This window comes from Sebastes fasciatus, chromosome 1 (assembly GCF_043250625.1).
Source record: "Sebastes fasciatus isolate fSebFas1 chromosome 1, fSebFas1.pri, whole genome shotgun sequence".
NCBI classification, from domain to species: domain Eukaryota; kingdom Metazoa; phylum Chordata; class Actinopteri; order Perciformes; family Sebastidae; genus Sebastes; species Sebastes fasciatus.
The window spans coordinates 17,980,012-18,003,763 of NC_133795.1; the positions used below are offsets into that span (position 1 = coordinate 17,980,012).

The window sequence follows — 23,752 nt, forward strand, 5'->3', positions numbered from 1 at the left end:
GTCACAGTTACTGTGAGCAGGTTGAGAGGAGGAGAGACAGCATCCACTCTCAACAACAGTCTTACTTGTTGATTCACCCCAGGACGGACATGTGGACAAGCTGAAATCTGCTTTAAAAAACACTTGTATTCTCCAACATGTCGCCATACTGTAGCTCATGATGCCTCCTCCATCCTCTCCCAGCGGAGCTCCGGAGACCTGCACGGACACTATACAAGTTTGCACGCGTTTACTCCTGAAATGTTGCTGATGTCCATCCATGAGGTGAATCGGGATAAACTGGAGACACGTATGTATCTTTATCTTTATCTTTTATTCAGATCTCCATTAGCTGTGGCTGAAGCCCAGCTATTCTTCCTGGAGTCCACTTAAATCACTTTGAACTGTGTTAGGCTACATTTCAGTACATAATCACATTACAATCTTTACCAACAATGACCACAACATCAAAACACAACAATATTCAAGACACAACACAGGACCTATAGGTTCAAGTTAATACTATTCACAGAGTACAGAGGTAAATATGAGTCATTAGTGGTTGGACCATAGCATATTATGTCAAAATACAAAAACATACAAAAACAGAATAAGCAACAACTTATTTTACCATAAATATTAAATGTATTCTATATTGTGTTCATGTCACACAAAAAAAACCCACTTGGTTTCACTTTGATATTTGATGTCCTGTCTGTCTCTATTTGGCATAAATGACCAACATTACAATACTTTGACTGCAAACTCATGCAGCATATATTATTTCCAAAAAAAAAAAAAAATGCAGTTGTTTTGCAGATGTGCCAAAAATAATGTAGTTACATGTTTGCAGCTAAAATTAACTTTATAAATTGCTTTAATTTAAACTATACAGACTGTTCTCAGGGGTTGATATATATTATATTATATTCATATTTATTCCTTTATTCTTTTATCTCGTCTTGTTTTTATTCTTGTATTTATTGTTTTTATTGCAAATATATTTATTCTTGTACTTTTATCGATCTTGCACCTCCCCATATGCCACCTACTGCGTTCCGCCTGTCATTGATGCTTGTGCAGTATGAATGTGTGTATTATGCCTCGGTGGACTGCAGAAACTGAATTGCCCTTCGGGGATAAATAAATATCTGTAACTGTATAATGTGTTATTGCTGCTAATCAAAGTTGATAATCGGTGTTAGTATTAGTCGAGCTTAACATCCCTCTAGAGAACAGTTGAACACCACATGTGTCGTTTTGTTGTCTTTGGACCGGGATTTGGTCACCGAGACGTTTCAGCACCAGAGTCCCGCGGACAGCGACAGACAGCCGGCAGAGTGACAGACAGACAGGAGCTTCAGCACCGGACAGCGAACCGGAGAGAGGACTCCAGTTTATCATTCTCTCTCTCTCTCTCCCTCTCTCTCCATCTCTCTCTCTCTCTCTCTCTCTCTCTCTCTCTCTCTCTCTTTTATCTCTCTCTCTCCTTCTCTCTCTCTCTCTCTCTCTCTCTCTCTCTTTTATCTCTCTCTCCTTCTCTCTCTCTCTCTCTCTCTCTCCATCTCTCTATATCTCTCTCTCTCTATCTCTTATCTCTCTCTCCTTCTCTCTCTCTCTCTCTCTCTCTTTTATCTCTCTCTCTCCTTCTCTTTCTCCCTCTCTCTCCCTCTCCTTCTCTCTCTCTCTCTCTCTCCCTCTCTCTCTCTCTCTCTCTCTCTCTCTCTCTCTCTCCCTCTCTCTCTCCCTCTCCTTCTCTCTCTCTCCCTCTCTCCCCCCTCCCCCCTCCACCCTGTCAGCAAGAAAAGCGGCTGTGCCTCATAAAGCTGATTATAATATCTATTTCTTCCCTGATGAGTGGATAAACCACCTGACATTGCTACTGTAGGACACCGGCCGGCTGTTCCCACTGCGCTTTAATCATTTTTTCTTTTCTTATTATTACAGAAACAAGAAGGACCGAGGTCGGGGACCCTGATGCGCTCATCTACAGGACCATGTCTTCTTCTTAATCTGCCGGACTGCATCTTCCAGTCTTTTCAAGCGACCGAGTGAGTTGAGTTGAAGTTGAAGATGATCAAAACGGGGCCTCGGTCGGGCACCTCGCTGGTGCCGCCGGACACCATGGACATCATCCGCAGCAAGACGAACACCCGCCGGGTGAAACTCAACGTCGGCGGCCTCCTCCACGAGGTCCTGTGGAGGACGCTGGACCGGCTGCCCCGCACCAGACTGGGCAAACTGTGGGACTGCAACACCCACGAGTCCATCATAGAGATCTGCGACGACTACAGCGTGGATAACAGCGAGTACTTCTTCGACAGGCACCCCGGCGCCTTCACCTCCATCCTGAACTTCTACCGCACCGGCAAGTTGCACATGATGGAGGAGATGTGCGCCCTGTCCTTCAGCCAAGAGCTGGACTTCTGGGGCATCGACGAGATCTACCTGGAGTCCTGCTGCCAGGCCAGGTACCACCAGAAGAAGGAGCAGATGAACGAGGAGCTGAAGAGAGAGGCCGAGAACACGAGGGACAGGGGAGGAGAGGAGTTTACCACCACGTGTTGCTCCGAGAAGAGGCAGAAGCTGTGGGACCTCCTGGAGAAGCCCAGCTCATCGTTTGCTGCTAAGGTAAAAGTCCAACACAGACACACTGCAGATCAAGTGAGAGTATAGTGGGCCAACAGGTCTGTATTAAGTTTGAAATAACAGTTTCTCCATCAAGAAGTGGAGGGAAGGTTGCTGATTTGGTCCAAATGAACAAGGTTTCAATTTAAAGAAAGACAAAACAAGAAGTAAGGGAGCAGGATGAAATGTAGTTTAACATCCAGAGGCTCTTTGAGACTTGCTTGATCTGATGTCTGACTTTCCTTTAACCCCAACCAGTGCTTTTAATCTGTCACTTTCAGCAGCTGGAGCTCAGCAGGGAGAGAGAGATGATGATGATGTTGTACTCAAGAGGTGAACTCAAAGCTGTCTGCAAACTTCTGCTTATTCATCAGTGTGTATTGAATACTTTGGGAACTATTTTTGTAAATCAATAATCTTATAGAAGAAAAAAGACTTGGGTGCTGTTTTTCCTGGCGAGTCAATTAAAACCCTTTTTTTTGTTGTTGTTGGTGAGAACATGACAGTCTTCATTGTCTGGCTTTATTGGTTTCAGTCAGATAGTTGTTCCGGAGACAGTATTGTCTGCTCTCTCGGGGTAATTACTTGTTTTTTTTTATTGGCAACGCCAGAGAGGATGAAAAGAATGACACTTATTGTTAGAGTTTAATCCATATCACCACCTTGAGGAACTCCACTGCACAGAATATGTATTTTTAGACCATCACATAAAGTCCCCATGCTCCAGTCACCGCCTCTTGGCTTCATTAGCCCTCCCACCACCACCACCACCTCATTTCCAGTCCAGTATTCAATCATCCAGCTCATTAACAGGCTCACAGCTCACACTCCAGGAACAAGACCGGATCAATGGATATAGTCATGTTAACAGCATTTTTAAGTGAGCTGACTTTAAAAATGTGGCTGGGTCAATATCCTATTAAAAATGTTAAACAACTACCCGATTGTGTTTTACCAATACAACAACTGTTTGGGGAATCAGCACATTAAGAGATGTTGCCTTTTTCAGTCACTCTACACCAGGGTTATTATAGTAACCTAAAACCCCAAATAAGCAGAGAAAAATATTTTGGTAAACTGAAACTAAATTAAAAATAGATCCTTTAAGAAAAATTAAAACTACACTGAAACAATATTACCTGGTTAGAAAACATATAAAAATAAAAATTTAATTAAATAAAAATGAATCAAATTCATTTCAGTTTTAGTTTTTTTTTTTGGCTATTAGATTTCACAACCGAAAAAAGGAGACAGCATGTATTTCCGTCAACTCTCGTGACATTGAACCACAGAAATTGAACAGACTTGACCTTTCAGGAGATGACACAATGTCGAAATCGCTTCACATCGGACACTTAAGTTGCACAAAGACTAAATATTAAACTTTATGGCCATTCCTACTCAGCTCTCCAACCGTGTATTTTGTATGTATACTGTATGTAGCTATACTGAGACATTATACCCTCCCCTAACCATAACAAACTACAACTACTGTAAAACTAAAACTAAATATATAAAAACTAAAACTAAACCTTTCTGAAAAACTGAAACTAAACTTAATTTTGCAAAGGCACTCTGAAAACTAACTAAAACTAAACTAAAATTAAATTGCAAAGTAAAAACTAAACAATTCTAACCTTGCTCTACACTAGAGTGTGTAAAAGAAAAATTCAACAAATGATGTGCTGCACTTCGTCAAGCTTTGCTTTTCAGATGCGATTTAGAATATTTTCCACCGTGTGTCATTGAGTGTATCAGATTCAAATGCCTGAAGAAATAGGTAAGATATCACGGCCAAATCATTACCCAAGACATTTCAAACACCTCCTTGAACAGCGGTTCCTGCATAATTTATTCAGCTCATCTATTGAAAAAGAACCTGCTCCATCTCTGACCTTGACTTACTGAAGCTCTTAAATTTATGACCCTCAGTGCCGCTCTCTAAGCATCGTCCAACACCACACATGCTGACCGGCCGATGTCCTGGCTTCAGAGGAAATCTGTGAGCTAGATTAACAAGAGAGAATAGTTTTACTGGTCTTTTCTGTGAAACTCTAATGTCAATACCTTGTATCTATAAACAACTCCTATCTCTAAGACAAAGAGTGTAGCTGAAACTATTAATCATGATTTGATGTCTGTTTGGCCTCATATTTAACATTGTGATACAATCAAAGTCTTCTAAACCAGCAGAAGGAGCTTCACCTGATCCGCCTCCCCTGAAGGCTTTTAATATTGTCGGTCACAGTTTTTTATTTAATAAGTCACATTGGTTGAAGCTGCTTCATTCCTTCTCATAACTCAGGTTAAATTCAAAATGTAATTTAAAATGTTTTAATTATTAAATTAAAATTGACAGTGGGGTTCCTCAAGGGTATATTCTGGGTCCTCTATTATTGCCAGTGCAAATTAATAAGAGACTTGTTTTCATGCAGACATCACCATCTTGAGTACATCAGCTTTGTTTTAAATGTTGAACTAAATGTGTTTATCTTTTTTACACAAACACAAACTGCTGCTGTTATAAACATACAAACATAACAGTTATAAATGTAACTTATTTAAACCTACAAGAACCTACGAATGTGTCTGGGTAGGAGAAAATATAAAGTATATTTTCTTTTGGAATAGTAAAAGTATTACATTTGAATACAATTGACTGCCATATCCATGTTTGATTTGATGGAGGTAAAGTATTTTGCACATCCTCATATTGCTCATTCATGACTTTATAGACCTTTTCATTGCTGTTCTGTTGCTAGGGCAACAGCTTTGGTCCAAGTTTACTTGCTGTTGCAACAGGAAATACAAAGGGGGCCATTTAGACTGTTTATGAAGTTTGAAAAGGTGGTTTACAGTGATACGGAGAAAGATTATCATTATTGTGAGATACATGACAATGATGATGATCGGCCTGTTGATCACACATATGAAAATACACTTCTATTATTTTACCTTTTAGGATTTCCTCTGAAAACTTTCACACTAACTCCTATCTTTCCTTGCTTTTAAAAGCAATTAATTTCTGTAGCAGTTCACAGAGCTGTCTAGCCTTCAATATTACATCTGTGAATACTGGACCCAGAGGAGCCATTGTAGTATTACTATGAATAAAACTAATTACAAAGGCTTTAAAGTCGATTATTATATGAAATTATATCTTGTTGGAGGATTTAACATTTTAATCACATACTTATTTAATAATACTTCTGATTGTTCCTGAATGCTAACACTGTGAACCGTGTTTTAATCGTTCATTTGGCAGTTCTCGGGTTTCTTTTAAAGACTACATGAGCAAATATACGTCTGAATCTGAATATTTACTCAGCTCTGCTGCTGTTCACTGAGCTCACAGGAAATTAGGTGCATGACCAAATAATAATAATAGGGTTTTTTTTATGCAACAATGTTTGCTTTGCAAATTCATAATAGGCTCAAGACATGGTCCATGGCACAATCATTAATGAATAATCGGCTCAATTTTGCATGTATGCAATATTTTGTAAACGTATTACACGTCTCTTTAAAAAAACATCTTAACAAGCACAATTTCACCTCCTGAAGTGCCTCGAGGTTCTTTATTGTACATTGTAGCATCGGCTCATGTCTCTCCTTCACTATTAAGCTGCGTCATTCAACTACAGTTTCTTTACACAGTCCAACAGAGAAATAGGAATACAATTTATGTCCTTCACCCGTGGTCATACTAGCGTGCAAGCTCTTCAGCTAAACAGACAAGTGCAGCACAGTTGAGGGGCCCAGAAACTTTTTAAAGAAGGAAAGAGTAGGGCAGCAGCCGTTGTTTGACAAATAGGGCCATTTCCTGGCGGTTTAGTTTTCCCATGTGAGACAGAAAACTGTTTAAAAAATGTCAAATTGAGGTTAAATGGCAGCCATTAAATGCTGTCTTGTTGTTTCCGAGGCTTAATTGACGAGCTGCATCGGTGAAATGGCTTGTTCCCAAACACATATTCCGCCTCATTTATTTTTCACTGCTGGGATAAAATTTTAATTGCACATTAATAACGCTTGACTTAATGCCAGAGAGAGAAGGTGTGATCCAGAATATCTACAGCTCCAGATGTCACCTCATCCTCAAACCTCTGGGAGTTATAACCTCCCCAAAAATACACACCAGCACTCTCTCGGACAAGTTTTTTAATGTCAAAGCGGCGGTGAAGGACACTGTGTGTGCAGCATTTGATAGTCTGTCTCTTTGCTTGGGAGTGTTGAGGAGTTTGAGTCTGCATTTCCTCTGTGGGACTGCCCACTAAATTATTCATCTTAACAATATGGACTCCTGGAAACTCAAGGAAAACCTGCAGGTGATCATTTCATCAATAAAAGATAAGCTCTTGTTGATACTGAACAGTATGTGCTGAATGGCCATGTCGTCATCTTTAGCGTGGCCCAGTGGGTGGAAAGGGAAAGTGGGTTGTGAGTGAAACTAGTCTATACAATACAGCATGTCTCAGCATGCCTCTGTTGCTCAACTCTCCCTAAGGTGCAGCTCCGTCTCGAAGGGATCACAGTCGCCCTATAAATCACACTCCCAGGCGGTTTGGCATTAGAGCGGTCATTGCTGTAAACTCTCAACGTGGATTAAGTTAAAGGTTTTCTTAATCAGCTTACTACAAGTGATGGAGCCCAGATGTTTTCCGCAGAAGTCAGAGCAGTTTTGGTTATTTCACAAGAGATCTCTGCCTGTTTGGTTTCGTCTGTGCTCGTCTCACTGGTTTTGAAAAGGACGGGGCTCGGTGGAGAAAAGGTGATGTCATTTGCCATCATGTCCATGCACCAATCAGGATTTAGCAAAATTGTTATCATCTGATGACAGTTTTGAGGTTGTTGCTGCATGACGGGCCACTGTCAATCAAATCTGATGAAATATTTTGAACTTTAAAGGAACAGCGTATGGGATTAATGACATCTAGCGGTGAGGTTGCAGATTGAAACCTCTCCCATGTGGCAAATGTGTAGAAGAACTATGGTGGCCAACGTGAAAACGTAAATGGCCCTCTCTAGAGCTGTTGTAGGAGTAGCGCAGGTCATTTGGTAAATAGCAGAGTCAGTGTGTGTGTACGTGGGAAGTGAGTGGTGAAGCAAGAGAGAGAGAGAGTGGCGGTGAATGCATGCAGTGGAGCAGAAGACAGAGTTAGTTTAGCTTTGAGAATATCAAGTGAATGTTCAGTGGAAGTTATAGTTTGTGCAGAAGTAAATGCTGCAGCTCCTCAAGATCAACAGAGGTGTCCCGTGTCTTGTTTTCCGGTGGCTGAGTGGAGTGACAGGGGTTAACTTCGGAACAAGTAACGTTATCGACTCCGGCCCAAGCAGGAAAAGTTAAAGGAGTTTGGTTTGTCCAGTCTGGGCTACTGTAGAAACATGGCGGCCAGCTCCGTGAAGAGAGGACCTGCTCCCTATGTAGATATAAACGGCTCATTCTAAGGTAATATAATGACTCTTATTTTCAGGTGATTATACACAAAAAAAACATACTTATTAATATTATATTCCATTTTTGGCAATAGATCCCCCTAATGTTTACATATTGGTCCTTTAATCTTTGGATTTTTTGTTATTTAGTCACAAATACTTGGCGTTATAGAGAAGATTTCAAACCCAGTTTCAGGTGCTTTAGACGTGTGTGAACTTTAGGCAGTTTCAAACATGATGTGCTGCAGTATAATATCAAATCACCTTTCATAGTTGTAGGTCTTAATATTTGTTTATAAAGAAATATACCTCGTAGTTTACCTCACATATCTCGCACGGTCAAGGCGTCAAGAATCTAGATCAAATCAGCATTTGTTTTAGTGGAGTCAGTATGAATTAGTTAGAATTAAATATTAATACATCAGTGTTGTTTTAACATTGTAGGTATATGCAACATCTCAGAGCTTAGAAAATATGAGAAAATAAACGTTTATGTTATGTGATGTTTTTAAAAGTAATGATAGGCTAACACAATACACAACAAAGAGATTGAACCTGTCAAAGAGACACAGCATAATTACACACACAAACAAAAGAAATTGGATTGATAATCCATTCCTGGCATGAGATGGGATGGACGTTGTTGTGTGAAATACTGCACTGCAAAATACACATTGTAAAGTCAACTACAAAGCTTATGAATATACAGTAGTTGGTAAGTTGACTGACCATACTGATAACTTACAAACAGAAAAAAGAGCAGGTTGTGATTTTTAAGTTCCTATTAAGTTCTACAAACTTTCACTTGGAAGACTTTTTGACACTTCTACACTCTGGGAATCTGAATTCCTGTCTCCTAAAAGCCTCGCAGCGCTCTCTAAACCCACTGAGGCTTTGGTCCAGAACAGGATACTGAGCTATAAAAACTGACACTTAGTTCTTTTGCCTTGGCAGAGGCTGTTTGAACTAATTGCATGGAAACTTCTCCTCTCAGCGAGCCGGGGACAGCCATGACTAGAGGCAGTTAACTGCGCCTCTTCTTACCACACATCAGATATGCCCGATTGACTTCACTGTAAGCACTTTGCTTTGTTGTTTTGTGAAGATGACTCTGTGTGTGTGCGCCCTGGCTGTGCGCTCTGTGTGGACAGATATCCACCGTGTTCTGTTACCTGCTGCACGCTCTCCCCCATGCATGCAGCCTGGCAGACAACTTTTTGTAAGAATGGGAGGAAATCGATGGCAAACACATTAAGATGTATAAGGCAAGCTGGGATGAGTGAGGATACACTCGGACCAGCCATTAGAGAGGGACTAAGACGTGTGACTTTCCACGGACCACTGCCTGCTGATCGCTCTGCATGAGGGCAGAGTCACGCTAACCTCCAGCGCCGTGTCACGGAGAGTGCACTGGGACCAGAGGAGACACAGCACTCACACCATGATTTCATGGTCTCTGTTGTTATTTTCAACCGTGGCTCCGAGTAACAGAACTGAGAGTTATATACTCTGTCTCTCCTCCCATACCTTCCTCTGACTGTATTGGTGTGTGTATGTATGCTAATATAGCCAGCCAGGCATGAGTTTCTTCACGAGTTGTTTTCAAGGGGTTGTTGCCAGGTGACGGCAACTCTTCCGTGAGTTTTGAATAGCCATAAATCAATAGCACACAGTCGCCCAGCTGCCAGACTGATTGCGGTGCCATATATCGCCAAGTGGGCTCACAAAGAGTCACGAGGACTGTTCGGCAGACTGACGGAGGGAACCAAAGTCTCTCTGTCTCTGCTCTCTTATCACCTAATCTCCTCGTTTCTGTTTTCCTCTATTGTACTCCCTCCTCTCATTAAGTAACCTAATCAGCATGTAAGCTCTCGTTATCGTACGAATTCTAAAGATAGAAACAACTGTATAAATATATTTGTTTTAGTAATCTGAATCAGAGGTTTTCAAAGTCGGAGGTCGGCCTCCCTCTAAACAGTTTCAGGGGAGGCTCAGTGAATGGAAGTGAAAAAATATGACATTATTTATCAAAATGAGGCACTCAGTCTCAGACTTTGAAAGATCCCTGATCTAAATACATAGACGATAAACATTCTCATATTCCATAAGACTCAAGGAAAATTCCTTTTCTAGCTTTTTATAGTCAAACCGACAGATGGACGGATCAAAAATGCACATTTACAAGCAATATTCATGAAAAAAATTAAACAACACACAGACCATCTATATTATACTGACAAGTACTTTTTACTGCGGTCACCAGTTGTTTTTAATGTCTTCTCTTTACACTTTGGAGTCTGTTGATACCAGTTACAGCCACACATGTAAAGGTTGGCTGGTTGCAAGGCTTTGGTTGGAAAAGCAAAGTGCTAGCATGCGTTCCTGTTTTCTTTTCTGCTAAGCTTCATGATATCTATCTTGAGCTTCATCTTCTTTTTTTGGGCTGCTCACAGTTGGCTACCTCTAGTGAAACCAATGTGGAAGTGCCTTAAACTTGCATTCTTTCTAATAGCCAGCAGGGGGCGACTCCTCTGGTTGCAAAATAAGTTTGATTGTATAGAAGTCTATGAAAAAATGACCCTACCCCACTTGATTTATTACCTCAGTAAACATTGAAAACATGAGTTCAAAAGCATGATGTTCATTTATGGTCCCATTTAGAGTCAAATAGACCATAAAGCAGGAGATGCCTTAGGGCGTGGCTACTTAGTGATTGACAGGTCGCTACCACGGCGTTGTCTGGTCTGGGAGTACTTTGTTTTTTGTGTTTTTGTCTTACAACTATAACTCTTTCACAGTGTGTTTTCACTTCACGAAAGTTAATTATAACCTTTTTGGTCGTCTAAAAATGTCTTATTCAGTGTTCCGTTGTACTTAGCTCCACTGCTGGTTGCAAAAAAACAACATAGTGATGGCCAAAAACCAAGATGGCGACGACCAAAATGCCAAACTCAAGGCTTCAAAATGGCAGTTCACAAACCAGTGGGTGATGTCACAATGACTACCTCCACTTCTTACAATCTCTGGCCGCACATGAAGATCTTCATTGTGCAGTCGCAACCACACAGACTCTAATGAAGCCCTGTTCTAAACGGAGAGAGACACATTAGCATTATTGATTTAAAACGTGCTTTTGATGCCGTTTGATTGGCGTGTGGAAACACATGAATAGAAATTCACCTTTTAAAAGGAAGAAACATGTCCCATCAGAGTGGCTGCTAATCGATCTGAGAAAATCTGGCCTACTGCAGAGAGGAGGATTAAATTGTTTGTGTATTGGTGGGAGTGTGTTCCGCTTGCATCTTATTTGCTAAGCGGAAATTATTTTTCAGAGACTTCAAAGACGTGTGTTGCAATCAGAGCTTCCACATTGCATTGGAGCCAGTTTCATAAACATTAACAACTGGACCTTTAGATGCGTCATGCTTTTTCATTAAGCTCCTAAACTGAAAACTATGTTACTGAAGTTTTACCCAGGTTGTTTGGAAGAACGGCGTTCTGCTCCGGTGGTAAATTACTTCCTTCATTGATGGAGGTGCTGTGTTACCAGCGTGGACAGACTGTTAAGATACTGTCTTCTCCTTCTGGACCTCTTTCATGTTTGACTAATTGTGTAACTATGTAAATGACCTATGCACAGTCTGGCTATACATAGTTTAATCTCCCCTGTGTGGCTGTACATTAGTTCACAGATTTTTAACATTGTAGGGAGGTGAAAACCTGAAAAGATTACAATTTGGAGTCAGACCGCCATGCATGGGGAGCAGGTTAAACAGGATTAGGGGTTGTATAAGAGCATGAAATTCTCCATCTAAGGTTACCTACCTATAAAGCAAGGAATCTCTGTCTGTCTGTCGGTCCTTCTGTGTGTTATTCGCATATCTCGAGAACCGCTCATCCGATCGACTTCACACTTGGCGGGTGTATTGATCAGGACCCAAGGCAGTGTCGTGCCGAATGTGGTGAAATTTGGCCAGATGGTGGCGCTATAACAATGTTTCGGCCTGTAACTTATGAACCGTAAGTCTCAGAAACAAAATTCTTCTTCTTTTTTCCCTGGATTTTGTGGGTTCAGATGAATCTATCTATATAAACCACACCCGTTTGAGTCCAGACAGATTTTTTGCCATTTTGAATTTTGTCTAAATATGATTTTTTGCTACCCCTCCTACAAATTTTGAGCAACCGTCACCAAATTTGTTGCAGAACATCTCTGGACAAAGCCAGAAAAAGTTACTTTTTAGTTTTTTTTTTATGTTTCATACAGTTTTGCTATAGCTGGCCCTCAAAGTTAGCTCAAATGCTGTGGGCAGGGCTTATATTACAAAAAATGTCATATCTCCTGAGCGTTTTGTGCTATTGGAACCACATTTGGTGGACACGTGTAGATATGATGTCTGAGTGCCCATGGTAAATTTGGTGCCATTTGACTAATAGGTGGCACTGTAGCAGCATCATCTAACTATAAAGGAATGAATCTCTGTCTGTCTGTCTGTCTGTGTCTATATCTCGAGGACCGTTCATCCAATCAGCCTCACACTTGGTGGGTACAAGCAGCCATAATGCGGTTCTCAACAACGCTGCAAGCAGCACTTCTGGGGGCCAAACAATTATCCCGTTCCGGACGGGCACTGCACTATAGTTAACAATGGATGAAATGACTAAGTGTATGTGAAAGGGGTAGCTCGTGATGATTAACCCAGAAAAAATTATCACCCGACTGCAGTTTTTAGAGCTGCAGAAGGTTTTAGCATCTTTCAGCTCTTTGTTTTGATTTTCTGGTCTACAACGTTACTGGTTCAGTCTCACAGATCTCGTCAGCCTTGTTTTCTGGCCACAACAGACAGCTGGTTTCAGTGAAAATTTCCGATAAACCAACTGTACACTACCTGCTCAACACAAAACAGCGGGCAGACAAAGTTAGTGACTAGCTGGTGAATAAAGGCATAGTGGAGCATTTAGGCAGCTAAAGAGCCAGGTATTTCCCTCAGGAGTTTGTTGAGACCAAAAACAGAGCTAAAGGGAGAGAGAATGGGACTTAAATTCATCAGGTGAACAGAAGCACAACTCCAAATGAATGCTAATGTTGCTTTGTATCTGCTAGATGTGTAAGTAGACAACTATTTGCTAACATTTTTGTGTGTAGTGTAATAGTGTTGTGTTTACTGCTGATTTTTGCTGCCTACAAGTTTGCCAAAAAAAACAATATCTGGGTTCAAGGTTTGGCTTGGAATCACATTCATATAATTGTAAAGACACTTGTAATTATTGTGGATTTCTAAATCATGGAGTTGGTTTCAGCTTGCGTCAGTTTTCAGAGTATTTGGGATATCATGATGCAACTGTGCATTTGTCAAATATTGACATTGTGATTTGAGTGCGTATGAATAACAAATGACAGATAATATATCAATCCATGTTATCAGAGTACAGATGTCTCCTCTCTACTAGTTGCAGAGCATCTGGTTTCAGGAAGAGGTACGCAACTGTAGCCCCTCCATTGCCCTGCAGTTTCCATGGAGAGAGGTGATCTAGTACGCTACATTAGCTTATCGCACAAGCCAGCTGAGGCAACACAGTATGCTCCACAGACACACACAGACTCCCACTGCATAGTATCTTTGTTTGACAGACCTACAAAACCCATGCTTTATTTTTAGCACAATGCCTTATCTGACTTTCCTTATACTCCTCACACAACGGGGTTTGAGGCTGTAGACACTGACGCTGACATTTAAAAAAGGTGAGAGGTCAATGGCGATGGGACGGAGACATGACTACTTTGCTGCAGAACTTCATTCATTATTCAGACGTGCCTGTCAGCGAGAGAACATCACTCAGGAAGATGCAGAGTGGTGTGGAGCCGAGTGGTCACCCGTAGAGGAAGTTTCCAGAGAGTTAAACATTAGAATCCAAAGCCAATGCGCGCTAAAACTACTTCATAAGCTACAGCTGCTCACCACACCAAGGTTTTCATCGCTCACTCGGCCGACTGAGACTGAAAAGGTCAGTTTCCAGCCACCCATACAGGAATGACAGGCATGACTGAATAATGCAATGGAATTCTGTAGTCAGTCCAATACATTTTCTGACAGCAGATATATTTTCTGTCGAGCCTCAATCTGTGTAATCCATCTCTGAGCTTTCACAGATTTTTGTTTTACACGACACTGCTCCCTGATGTTGGCTTCTAACCCAAACTCAAGTGCTACATGTGCTTTATTCTACTTGTCATCAATTGGCGACAATAGAACAAAAAAGGATGGTTCATGCATTTTTAACCAGCTGCCTTCGTCATGCACAACTCATCCAGGGTCACTTACCTGCCAAGGATGCCTAGTAAAGAAGCACAATGTGAGCTTTTGTCCTTTTGTTTGGCTACAGCAACAGAGCTCAACAGATTGTCCTATACTTACATACTAGTCTTTGCTCCTCAACCATGATATCCTCTGGTCATATGAGATGGTTTAAGGAGAAAGCTCAGTCGTCTTTGGAGAGAAAAGATTGCAGTGCTGTAATTTCTAAAGGGAGTTATACTAAAGCAATTTCCTGCCAAGAATAGTGCTTCGCTCTTGCATAGAAGCAATTTCTGAATGGTTTATTCTCAGGGAAAGAAAATACAACAAAATACACTGTAATTACAGTTCCACCGTAACGGTTTAATGATGAGCAGAGTCTCCTGCATGTTTCCTATTTTAGATGGGACTTGGCACATGATACTCAAGGGTAGATAAGGCTCAGCACACATATTCAAATCAGCCGGTTTCTTCCTTTTAGGTCCATTAGCTTGTTGTTGTGTGTGCAGAGAAGTGCTTTGTTGAAGGTGAAGAACAAAGCGTTCCGGGGCTCAATGATGGCGGTATCTGGTTGTTTTTACAACAATACAGACTGTACAAAAAGGTGTTACGAGACAGCTTGTAGACATTCAAACAAAAGCAAACGCAACATTTTCTTGGCAGGAAGGCAGGAGGAGATTCACGTGTGCGCTGCTGCCAGACTTGAGTAAGAGTAATTATTACCTGAACTTGATACAGAACCCAACACCTGAACGCTACATGGACGAACAGTCAACAACAGGGTTCAGTTAACACAAGATTGCCTGCAGTCTCTCACTGCGGAGCATCACGTCTACCACGCTAGACAGGCTGAATTAAACAAAGCGTCAGGTTACAGTTATAACCTCATATAGCCTTGCATCGTTTGGGTGACACATTTAGGCGTGACAGTACAGAAAACATTAATTTCCAACGAGTCTACCTGAGACAGTTTCTAAATGAACTGATATACAGTACATGAAAAGAGTAAAATAGAGGCTGTTTAGTGAAAATGTCAGCAGGAATAGAGGCAGATGGGTGAGAGAAATACCTATTGTTCTCCATACACGTCTTAATAGCTTCTGCTCTTTAGCAAATAGAGTGAGAACGAAAAGCAAACAGGGGAGCCATGTTTAATCCCGTCATCCGCACTTCTCATTTCACAGCTCACATTGAGTGAGATATGTGCATTCACGAATAGAGAAATTAGCTTTAGATACAGTTGGTGCACGTTTCAAAATATACTTCACTTATGGTCCTCTGCAGCATGAGGAGGGTTGAGTTCATCAAGCCCCCACACAGAGCGTGTGATGCCTGGTTTCTGAGGAGAGTCCCAGTGGGGTTTATAAGGATAATGCAGCTCTTGAGGTCGGGTTGGTTTGAGAGGTGTCCCCACCTTTAATGATCGTAAGCCAGCACAGGGAAATGAGACGTGACCTTGTCACCTTTCTGCTCACGTGTGTGGACCACCTGTTGCATTAGGCATTACCAGAACAGAGGCAGTGTGTCTGTCTAAACACTCATGAGGAGTTCAGTTCGATTTCTGGATCAATGTGTCCGCCTACTCTCTTTAATCATTATGCAACAAACCAAGACAATCAATAATGAGAGCAGAAAACACCTGACAATAGTTTCTCTTTACTATTTATGAATTTTGTATGAATTTGTGACGTTGTGGTCTTTTTAACAACTACTATCCCCAGAGAGGTGTGTGCTTGTTATTTTCTTAATGGAGTTTGCACGAAGAGATTTGGAAGGACAATGCAGAGGAGGTGTGGTTGTTAATATTATACAGGGTGTTGCTCAACCTAATGAGGCACAATCTCCGAGGAGTGATGAAGCCACCTTAGTGTGACATCTAGCACAGCCCCACCACTTTTTCTACCTCAGCACAGTAATGGCACTCCTCTCCCAAGGGGCCTCTATAAATAAATACGCTGTCACACACATGTACACACACACACACACACACACACACACACACACACACACACACACACACAGGCTTGCACATAACTTGTACATTTTCCCATCCTTTCTCCAGCTTTCTTTGAAACACGTTTCCTTTATAACCTGTTATTTCCTACTCGTTCTCACCATGAAACACACACATATCCTTAAATAGACACATTGATTGGACTACATCAGACTGTTTGGCAGTCGTCTAATTTTCTAGCAAAAAAAAATGCTTCTTTTCTAAATCAGAGGAGGGTACAGGAAAGGTGTTCTTTCACACAGAGGGAAGCAGAGAGAGGGAGTGTGAAGGAATGAGTGAGAAAGAGAGGTTTAGTGTTAGATAGACTGTCTGGCACTTAAAGCTTCAGTAGGCAACAATCTTTTGGCATCACTGGGCAAAGATTTCATAATAACCTTTCAGCATATTGTAATTCAAGTGTTCTGAGAGAAAACTAGACTTCTGCACCTCCTCATGACTCTGTTTTCAGGCTTTAAAAAATCTAGCGTGTGACGGGATACTTTGGCCAATCACAGGTAATTTGAGAGAGAGAGCGTTCCTATTGGCTGTGCTCCAGCCATGTAAGCGGTGTTTGGTATTTCCTCAGCAGATCTTAACATGGCTGCCGGGTCACAAACTTTCTCATTTTACAGCTAAACAGTACACTACAAGATGTTTCTGAAAACATTTGAAGAGAGAAATAGGCATAACAGTAACAGAATATTGATTCATATTTGATCAGCGCTGCCTAGTTTGACCGTTTGATCGGAGTTCGCGAGTGATTGACGGCTGCTCAGAGACGGCAAGGCTCCAGCTCGGCTCTGATTGGTTGTTTTCCTCCGGTCTGTGAAATCTTGCGGATGCCATTAGGAGCACCGGAGGACACAGAGGCAAACTACTTTTTCCAGATTATCTGTCTCATGCACTACTGTCAGGATATAGTGACTGTTTTCTAAAAATAACTTATTTTAATCATATTTGTTCCAATCTCTCCAGTGCTGTTCCAGCTGATTAGACTGTTGTCAGGCCATTAAATTGGTGTTATCAGTCGCTATAAGCCCCATAGATGTGGGTCAATAGGGGCTTACTACACCCACTAATAGGTTTTATCATCTATTCACATGGTAGATCACAGAAAGAAGGTATAAAAGAACACGACAGCGACCTCTAGCGACTGTAGTAATTATGACAGGAGCAGAAGCGGAAGTCAGGCGCTCTAGTATAGACAGTGTGAAACACAAAACACAGGGGTTTCACCCAGGAGACCGGAGTTTGCATCCCGTGTGAAACTAACAATGTGTTGTCTTTGAGCAGCAACTCTGACCCCGGCCAAGAAATAGTCGAGCCGCTCGTAAAACCACAACTAGTACCGATTACACAAATGTGTTAATTAGTGAGCTTTCGAGGTTTTTGTCCTGTGTGCACTTTATCCAAAAGTACAGGGGCTTGTTTGTACTTGTTACCCAATGGCTGATGTAATCGGTACCTGATGGGTGTTTCATTTGCACTTGATGGCACAGAACAAATAGACTCTGAAGAATCTCAGAAACGACTTTCCACAGAAAACCCACTGAAGTACCAAAGGGTAGACGGTACGAGGAGGTTATAGACCAGGGGTGCCCAATACGTCGATCGCGATCTACCGGTCGATCGCAAAGGTAGTGTGGGTAGATCGCATGGCATTAAAAAAAAAAAAAAAAAAAAAAATTTTAAATAGACGTCAGCCAACAAATTGCAACACTGTTTCACCTGAACTCATCTGGAGTGGAGGAGGAGATTTTGACACTACAAGCTGACATTCAGCTTAAGTCCAGGGCTCATGGACAGTTCTGGAACTTACTCACAGAGGAAAAGTACCTCAACATGAGGAAATGTGCTACCTCCTTGACTGCATTATTCGGCTCCACTTATTTATGCGAGTCAGCCTTTTCCCACATGAAGATTATTAAGTCCAAATACCATTCCACCTTGACTGATGATCATTTGGAAGTGTGCTTGAGGCTGGCTATCAGCAGCTACTGTCCGGACTATGCATCCCTGGCTGATTCCATTCAGTGCAAGTCATCAGAGTAAGGTAATGACAAAAAATGTACAGAGTTATATTGTACAATATGGGTTCATGCAGTTATGCAAGGTACACCAACATATATTGTACATATAAAGAATACTCAATATATTTATAAATAAATATATGTTTTGCATTTTTATAGTAGGTAGATCATTTTGACTTGGTCATTTTATAAGTAGCTCGCATGCTGAAAAAGTGTGTGCACCCCTGTTATAGACCAACAGAGGCATCGCTGCTGTGACCTCAACGTCTACAAACGTCACTGCAGGTAACAATATCAGGTGTTAGAGGAGAGTAAAATGGATAATAGGCTCCTCATGTGCAAAAATATTGCAAAAAAACTAAATTCTCTACATGGCTAAAGAACCCAGACTTAAAATAGAAATACACAGACGGATTACCACACCTGTCTGCATGACACACTGCGCTGTGTGAGTGTACCACATACTGTATGTGGGTGTGTGTATTTATCTCGCTTGTCTGAGTGAGTGCAAGTGAGAGAGACAACGTGGAAAAGAAAAGATTTTCTGGGTCAACACAGCTAAGAATTACAACTGATTTTTACTTCTATTTAAAGCTGAATATAAGAACATACTTTCTATCTCTCTCATAATGATTCTGTTGTAGAGGAAGTCTCCGTTCGTCTGCCAATCAACTGTGTATTTCATCCGCCAGGTCGCAGAGTTTACTGTCATCTCGGGATGCAAATGGGACAACAGACACACTGCCAGGCCTGTCAGTCGCGATGTCGTGATGCAGACATTTAAGTGTGGGGAGCAAAAATCAGTTTAATATATGTAGAATCCAGCATCAACACACAGTGATGTGCGAGAGGATCAAAAGCCACATCCTTGCGGTATTTGTATGCTAATGTTGATGGTAATTATGCGAGACTCCTGTGGTGCGCCGACTGAGCAGGAACTAATGTTCATTTGCTGTAATTACATTTAGGAGCGGCGCTTTGGGTAGCTGTAGACGAGTCATACGAGACTTAGGAGATAACCTTAGTTGTTACATGACTCTGTTTCCCAGGATGACACCACACAGGTAGTCCCTTAGGAGCAGCTGAGAGCAGTACACCTCCTCAGGTAGCTCATGTTAGACCCTGTAGCCGCTCGGCATATTCTCATTAAAAAGGATCCCGGAAAGGTCCTATGCATTTATCTGAATTTAAATGCTGTTCCTTAGCATACCGCAGTGTGTTACACTAAGAGCCAGTGTAGCTGATAGTCTGGCAGTGCAGAGTGGGTGGATTGTGTGAGTTTCAATCACTATCCCACTAATCTCCAGTCAGCAGTCCCGGGAGTCCCTGTTCTCCCCAGTCTGCTGCCAGAGCTTCAGCCTACTCGCTGCTCTCATTTCTCTCGCGCCTTCCTCCGCCTACCAGACAGCAGTCACGAACACATCACCTTACTGTACCTCTGGCTGGTGTGAGATATGGGCCAAGGAGATATATAGGCATGTTGGTCTTAAGTGGGTCAAGGAGAGGAGAGGATGCGGGTCACAGGTTGAAGGTTGTAGGAGAAATTATTGAAGGTACATTATATTTTGCTCCCTCCCTCTCTTCCTTTCTTTCTCTCTTATCCACTTTGAATTAGTTTTCATGGTAATGAACACCAACTGGCACGGGGTAAGGTCACGTGATACGCATCTAAAGCTGCCGGTTTTTAAGCTCATAATTGTTGGAAAACCTTCGTCTGGCTGCCTCATTCTGTGCGCGACACCCATCTCTCAAACAAACCACCTCAGGCGGCTCTCCCACGGGAACAGAAGCCGAGAGTCGACGGGTGCTGTGTAAACCGAGCAGCGTGATGTAAATTGAAAGGGTTAGTGATCTGTGGGAAACTTGACTCCCTTGACGTTACATTAACACATTTGTGCTCTCTGAGGACAGAAACACAGACTCAACTGGGACACTTTGGGAAGTCTCGCTGTGAGAGTGCGCCAAGGGGCCGAGGCTGAGGAGTGAGACGATGAAGAGTTGCGTTCACTGGTCGATAGGGGGAATTGATTGGTTGTTTGATTGACCGCTCGCTAAGCCATGCCCTCTTACTTACTGTAACAGCTGTCAAGCTTTCCTTTCTCTCACGACACTATGCAGTTTATAATGATAACGGTAGCAGCCTCACCGCTTGACATTCTTCAACAGCTGTAGACAAAAGTCTCCTCATTTCTAGACGGCGACCTTTTATTTTGTTGGCTGAAATGACCACTGTCACTGTCGGATTTTTATCTGTAGCCATTCTCTCTTTTCCATCTGAGACAAAGTGGAGAAGACGACAGCTTTTATCTTATTACGCCTTTATGTAATGCCCTTCCTTTCATGGTCTGCACAGTGTGTTTGTAGCAGGACAGAGCTTTGAGAAGATGAGACGAGAAGGCTGCTCATTAGAGCCTCTTCATCAACCCTCTGCCCAGATCAAAATCAGTATTAGACGGAAATCCCAGGGGCTATCCCATTGAAACCTTGGCTCTGTGGATAATGCCAACAACAGTGTTGCCAAATCTCTACGGATTTGCTCTCTAATCTTAGTGTGATCTCTCACTCTCACAGTCTAATGCCAAAAAGTGATTACAGAAATGCTTGCAATGCTTGTTGTGAAACAAACTCTCTATGAACATAGAGGACGCTCAAAGAGAAAGAGAGTCGGTCAATTGTTATACTGCATTGCTAACAGATTTTTGCCATGTGCATAAATATATCACAGAAATACTTTGCAAATGGAACAAAGAATGTATTTTATATGATGTCACAAGAGGTGACAAGGATGCAATCAAGAATATCCACTGGTTAAAGGTGATTAAATAAAGTATATAGTTCAAATAGGAGAGCCCGACTTTAACATTAAAGATGAACTAATTATGGAAGTGTGGTAACTAAGAGATGGTGCAGATGATTTGGTATAAGTAAGATGAAACAGTTGATGTCCTGCTGGAGCACTGAAACAGAATGATGAGCAGATAGCGTGCACAGTATGTACATTAGACAGGGAGGTTCAGATTGGTTTAGGAATGGCCCAGGGAGGAATAGAAAATGAAGATTACTTGAATGATTTAAGAGTAACCATAAAACGAGAAGTAATTGCTCTCAAATGGTGTGGAAATGACGTGAGGGAGATGAATGAACTGATTTGGGAATAATAACAGGAAGATGGCTGGTTAAAAGAACAGGGAGAAATATACTGTAGGCGTGTGTTGGTGGGTGTCACTGAGATGTCGCTGAATATCAGCTGCAACTTCTCTTATACTTTTAGGTAGAGAAGAAATCTGACTTCATAGAGAGCTGCAGGAATGAATCTTAAAACCCCGAAATGAGTTAGTATTTTAGCACGTCTGGTTCCCTCGTCTGGAAGTCAATGGATTTTTTTTCAATGGGTTTTTAGTTAGATGCCTGAAATAAGGTCTGTGGTTAACACAAGCTTAAGAGATTTTGACTAGGGTTGTCAATCCATTAAAAGACTTTAATTGCTATTAATCGCATGATTGTCCATAGTTAATCACGATTAATCACACATTCTTATCTGTTCAAAATGTACCTTAAAAGGGAGATTTGTCAAGTATTTAATACACTTATCTACATGGGAGTGGGTAAATATGTTTGTTAAATGCAAATGTATGTATATATGTATTACTGGAAATCAATTAACAACACAAAACAATGACAAATATTGTCCAGAAACCCTCACAGGTACTGCATTTAGCATAACAAATATGTTCAAATCATAACATGGAAAACTGCAGCCCAACAGGCAACAACAGCTGTCAGTGTGTCAGTGTGCTGACTTGACTATGACTTGCCCCAAACTGCATGTGATTATCATAAACTGGGCATGTCTGTAAAGGGGAGACTCGTGGGTACCCATAGAACCCATTTTCATTCACATATCTTGAGGTCAGAGGTCACGGGACCATTTTGAAAATGGTCATGCCAGTTTTTCCTCGCCAAACTTTAGCGTAAGTTGAGACCGTTATTTAGCCTCATTCGCAACAAGCTAGTATGACATGGTTGGTACCACTGGATTCCTTAGGTTTTACAGTTTCATATGATGCCAGTTTCTTCACTTTAACCTAAAAAACGCAAGTTACTTTAATGCATGAAAGAAATTAGTGGCGTTAAAACGAATTTACGTTAAACGTGTTATTATCGTGTTAACTTTGATAGCCCTACTTTTAACGTTTTGTTCTACGATATAAAATACGTCAATAGACATCCCACTCGTGAATTTTGAAGCTTTTATGTGTCTTAAAAAGGCGGTTGCTAACAAGTGCCTAAATAAGACTAAACGTCATCACGCCGAACACAAGGCCGCCTTTAGCTCAGTGGTGGTGGCGTGAAGTCATCGTCATGGTGTAGTTAGTTTATAGCGTAACGTTAGCTTCTTACTTCTTATTACTTTCTGCAATAATTCAAACTGGAAAAATCCCATTGGGTTTTTGTTGAGGGAACCAGGGCGATGCTAACTTCCTGGTTGGCCTACAAAAATACGTCATTCCTGCACCACTGTATTATAAATCAGTGTCTCAAGATGATCCAAAATGTGAATGTGTCACTTTATTGATCCCTGCTGAATTGTGTGATATCAAAATCACAGCAGCAGCAGCAGACATTTCAGGAGGGTGGAGACTTGTCAAAAATGGAAAAGATGATTTCTGTAACCACGTGCAGCCTCTCTGTGAGACATGAAACAATACAGCAGTCTGTGGGCAGGTCACCAGCTGCACCAGCAGCAGAAGAGGCAGATTAGCAGCAGGAAGGATAACAGCTGCACATTAAAAACGGCTCCTTGATTGATTTCTTTCATAAAGGGAAGCACTGTGACCCATTGGACAGGTCAATAAAGTGCTGTTTACTCAACCTAAAGTCAGGTTTGAGCTAAATGGGGAGGTGAGGTGAGGTTCAGGTGAAGCAGACGGAGAACGGCTAAGTGTGTTTTAATCTGGGGTCAGAATCTCCATGTATGGCAGCGACTGGCCGGGGCAGCGTGCTTGACTGTCGGCCAGTTTACAGCAGGCCTGGATGGATACAGGTAGTGTGTGGAGCATCAAGCACCAATCTGACATGTGTTTAGCTTTTTTTTCAGCTCTCCACTTGAGCTCCATGCGTGGGAAATTAAAGCAAGAGCACAGAAGTAGAGAGACAAAAATGTGTTTTTTTAAATCATGATTTTGTCTGGCACAGTTGGATTGCACCTATACTGACATCTTACCACTAGTGTCTTTCTCTCTGCCTAATGTCTCAGCTCCAGGACCTTGAGGATGGCGGCAGCATTAAACACATCCTCCTGTTATTTAGGGCTTTGTTCCACTTGTAAATCATCATCACTGTCACTTTATACAACTGGGATGTTTGGCCGCTGCAGACTGGAAACCAGCAAT

At 41.7% G+C, this 23,752-nt stretch overlaps 1 protein-coding gene across 1 annotated transcript in view; it reads left to right on the top strand.

Annotated features, from left to right (window-relative positions):
• LOC141767320 (potassium voltage-gated channel subfamily B member 1-like) overlaps positions 1 to 23,752 on the top strand; it is a 49,191-nt gene continuing 25,439 nt past the window's right edge. Inside the window, exons 1-2 of the mRNA XM_074634507.1 lie at positions 1 to 289; positions 1,927 to 2,610. Coding sequence (XP_074490608.1) covers positions 2,053 to 2,610 — 558 coding nt within the window. The 5' untranslated portion in view covers positions 1 to 289; positions 1,927 to 2,052. The remainder of the gene's footprint in view (positions 290 to 1,926; positions 2,611 to 23,752) is intronic.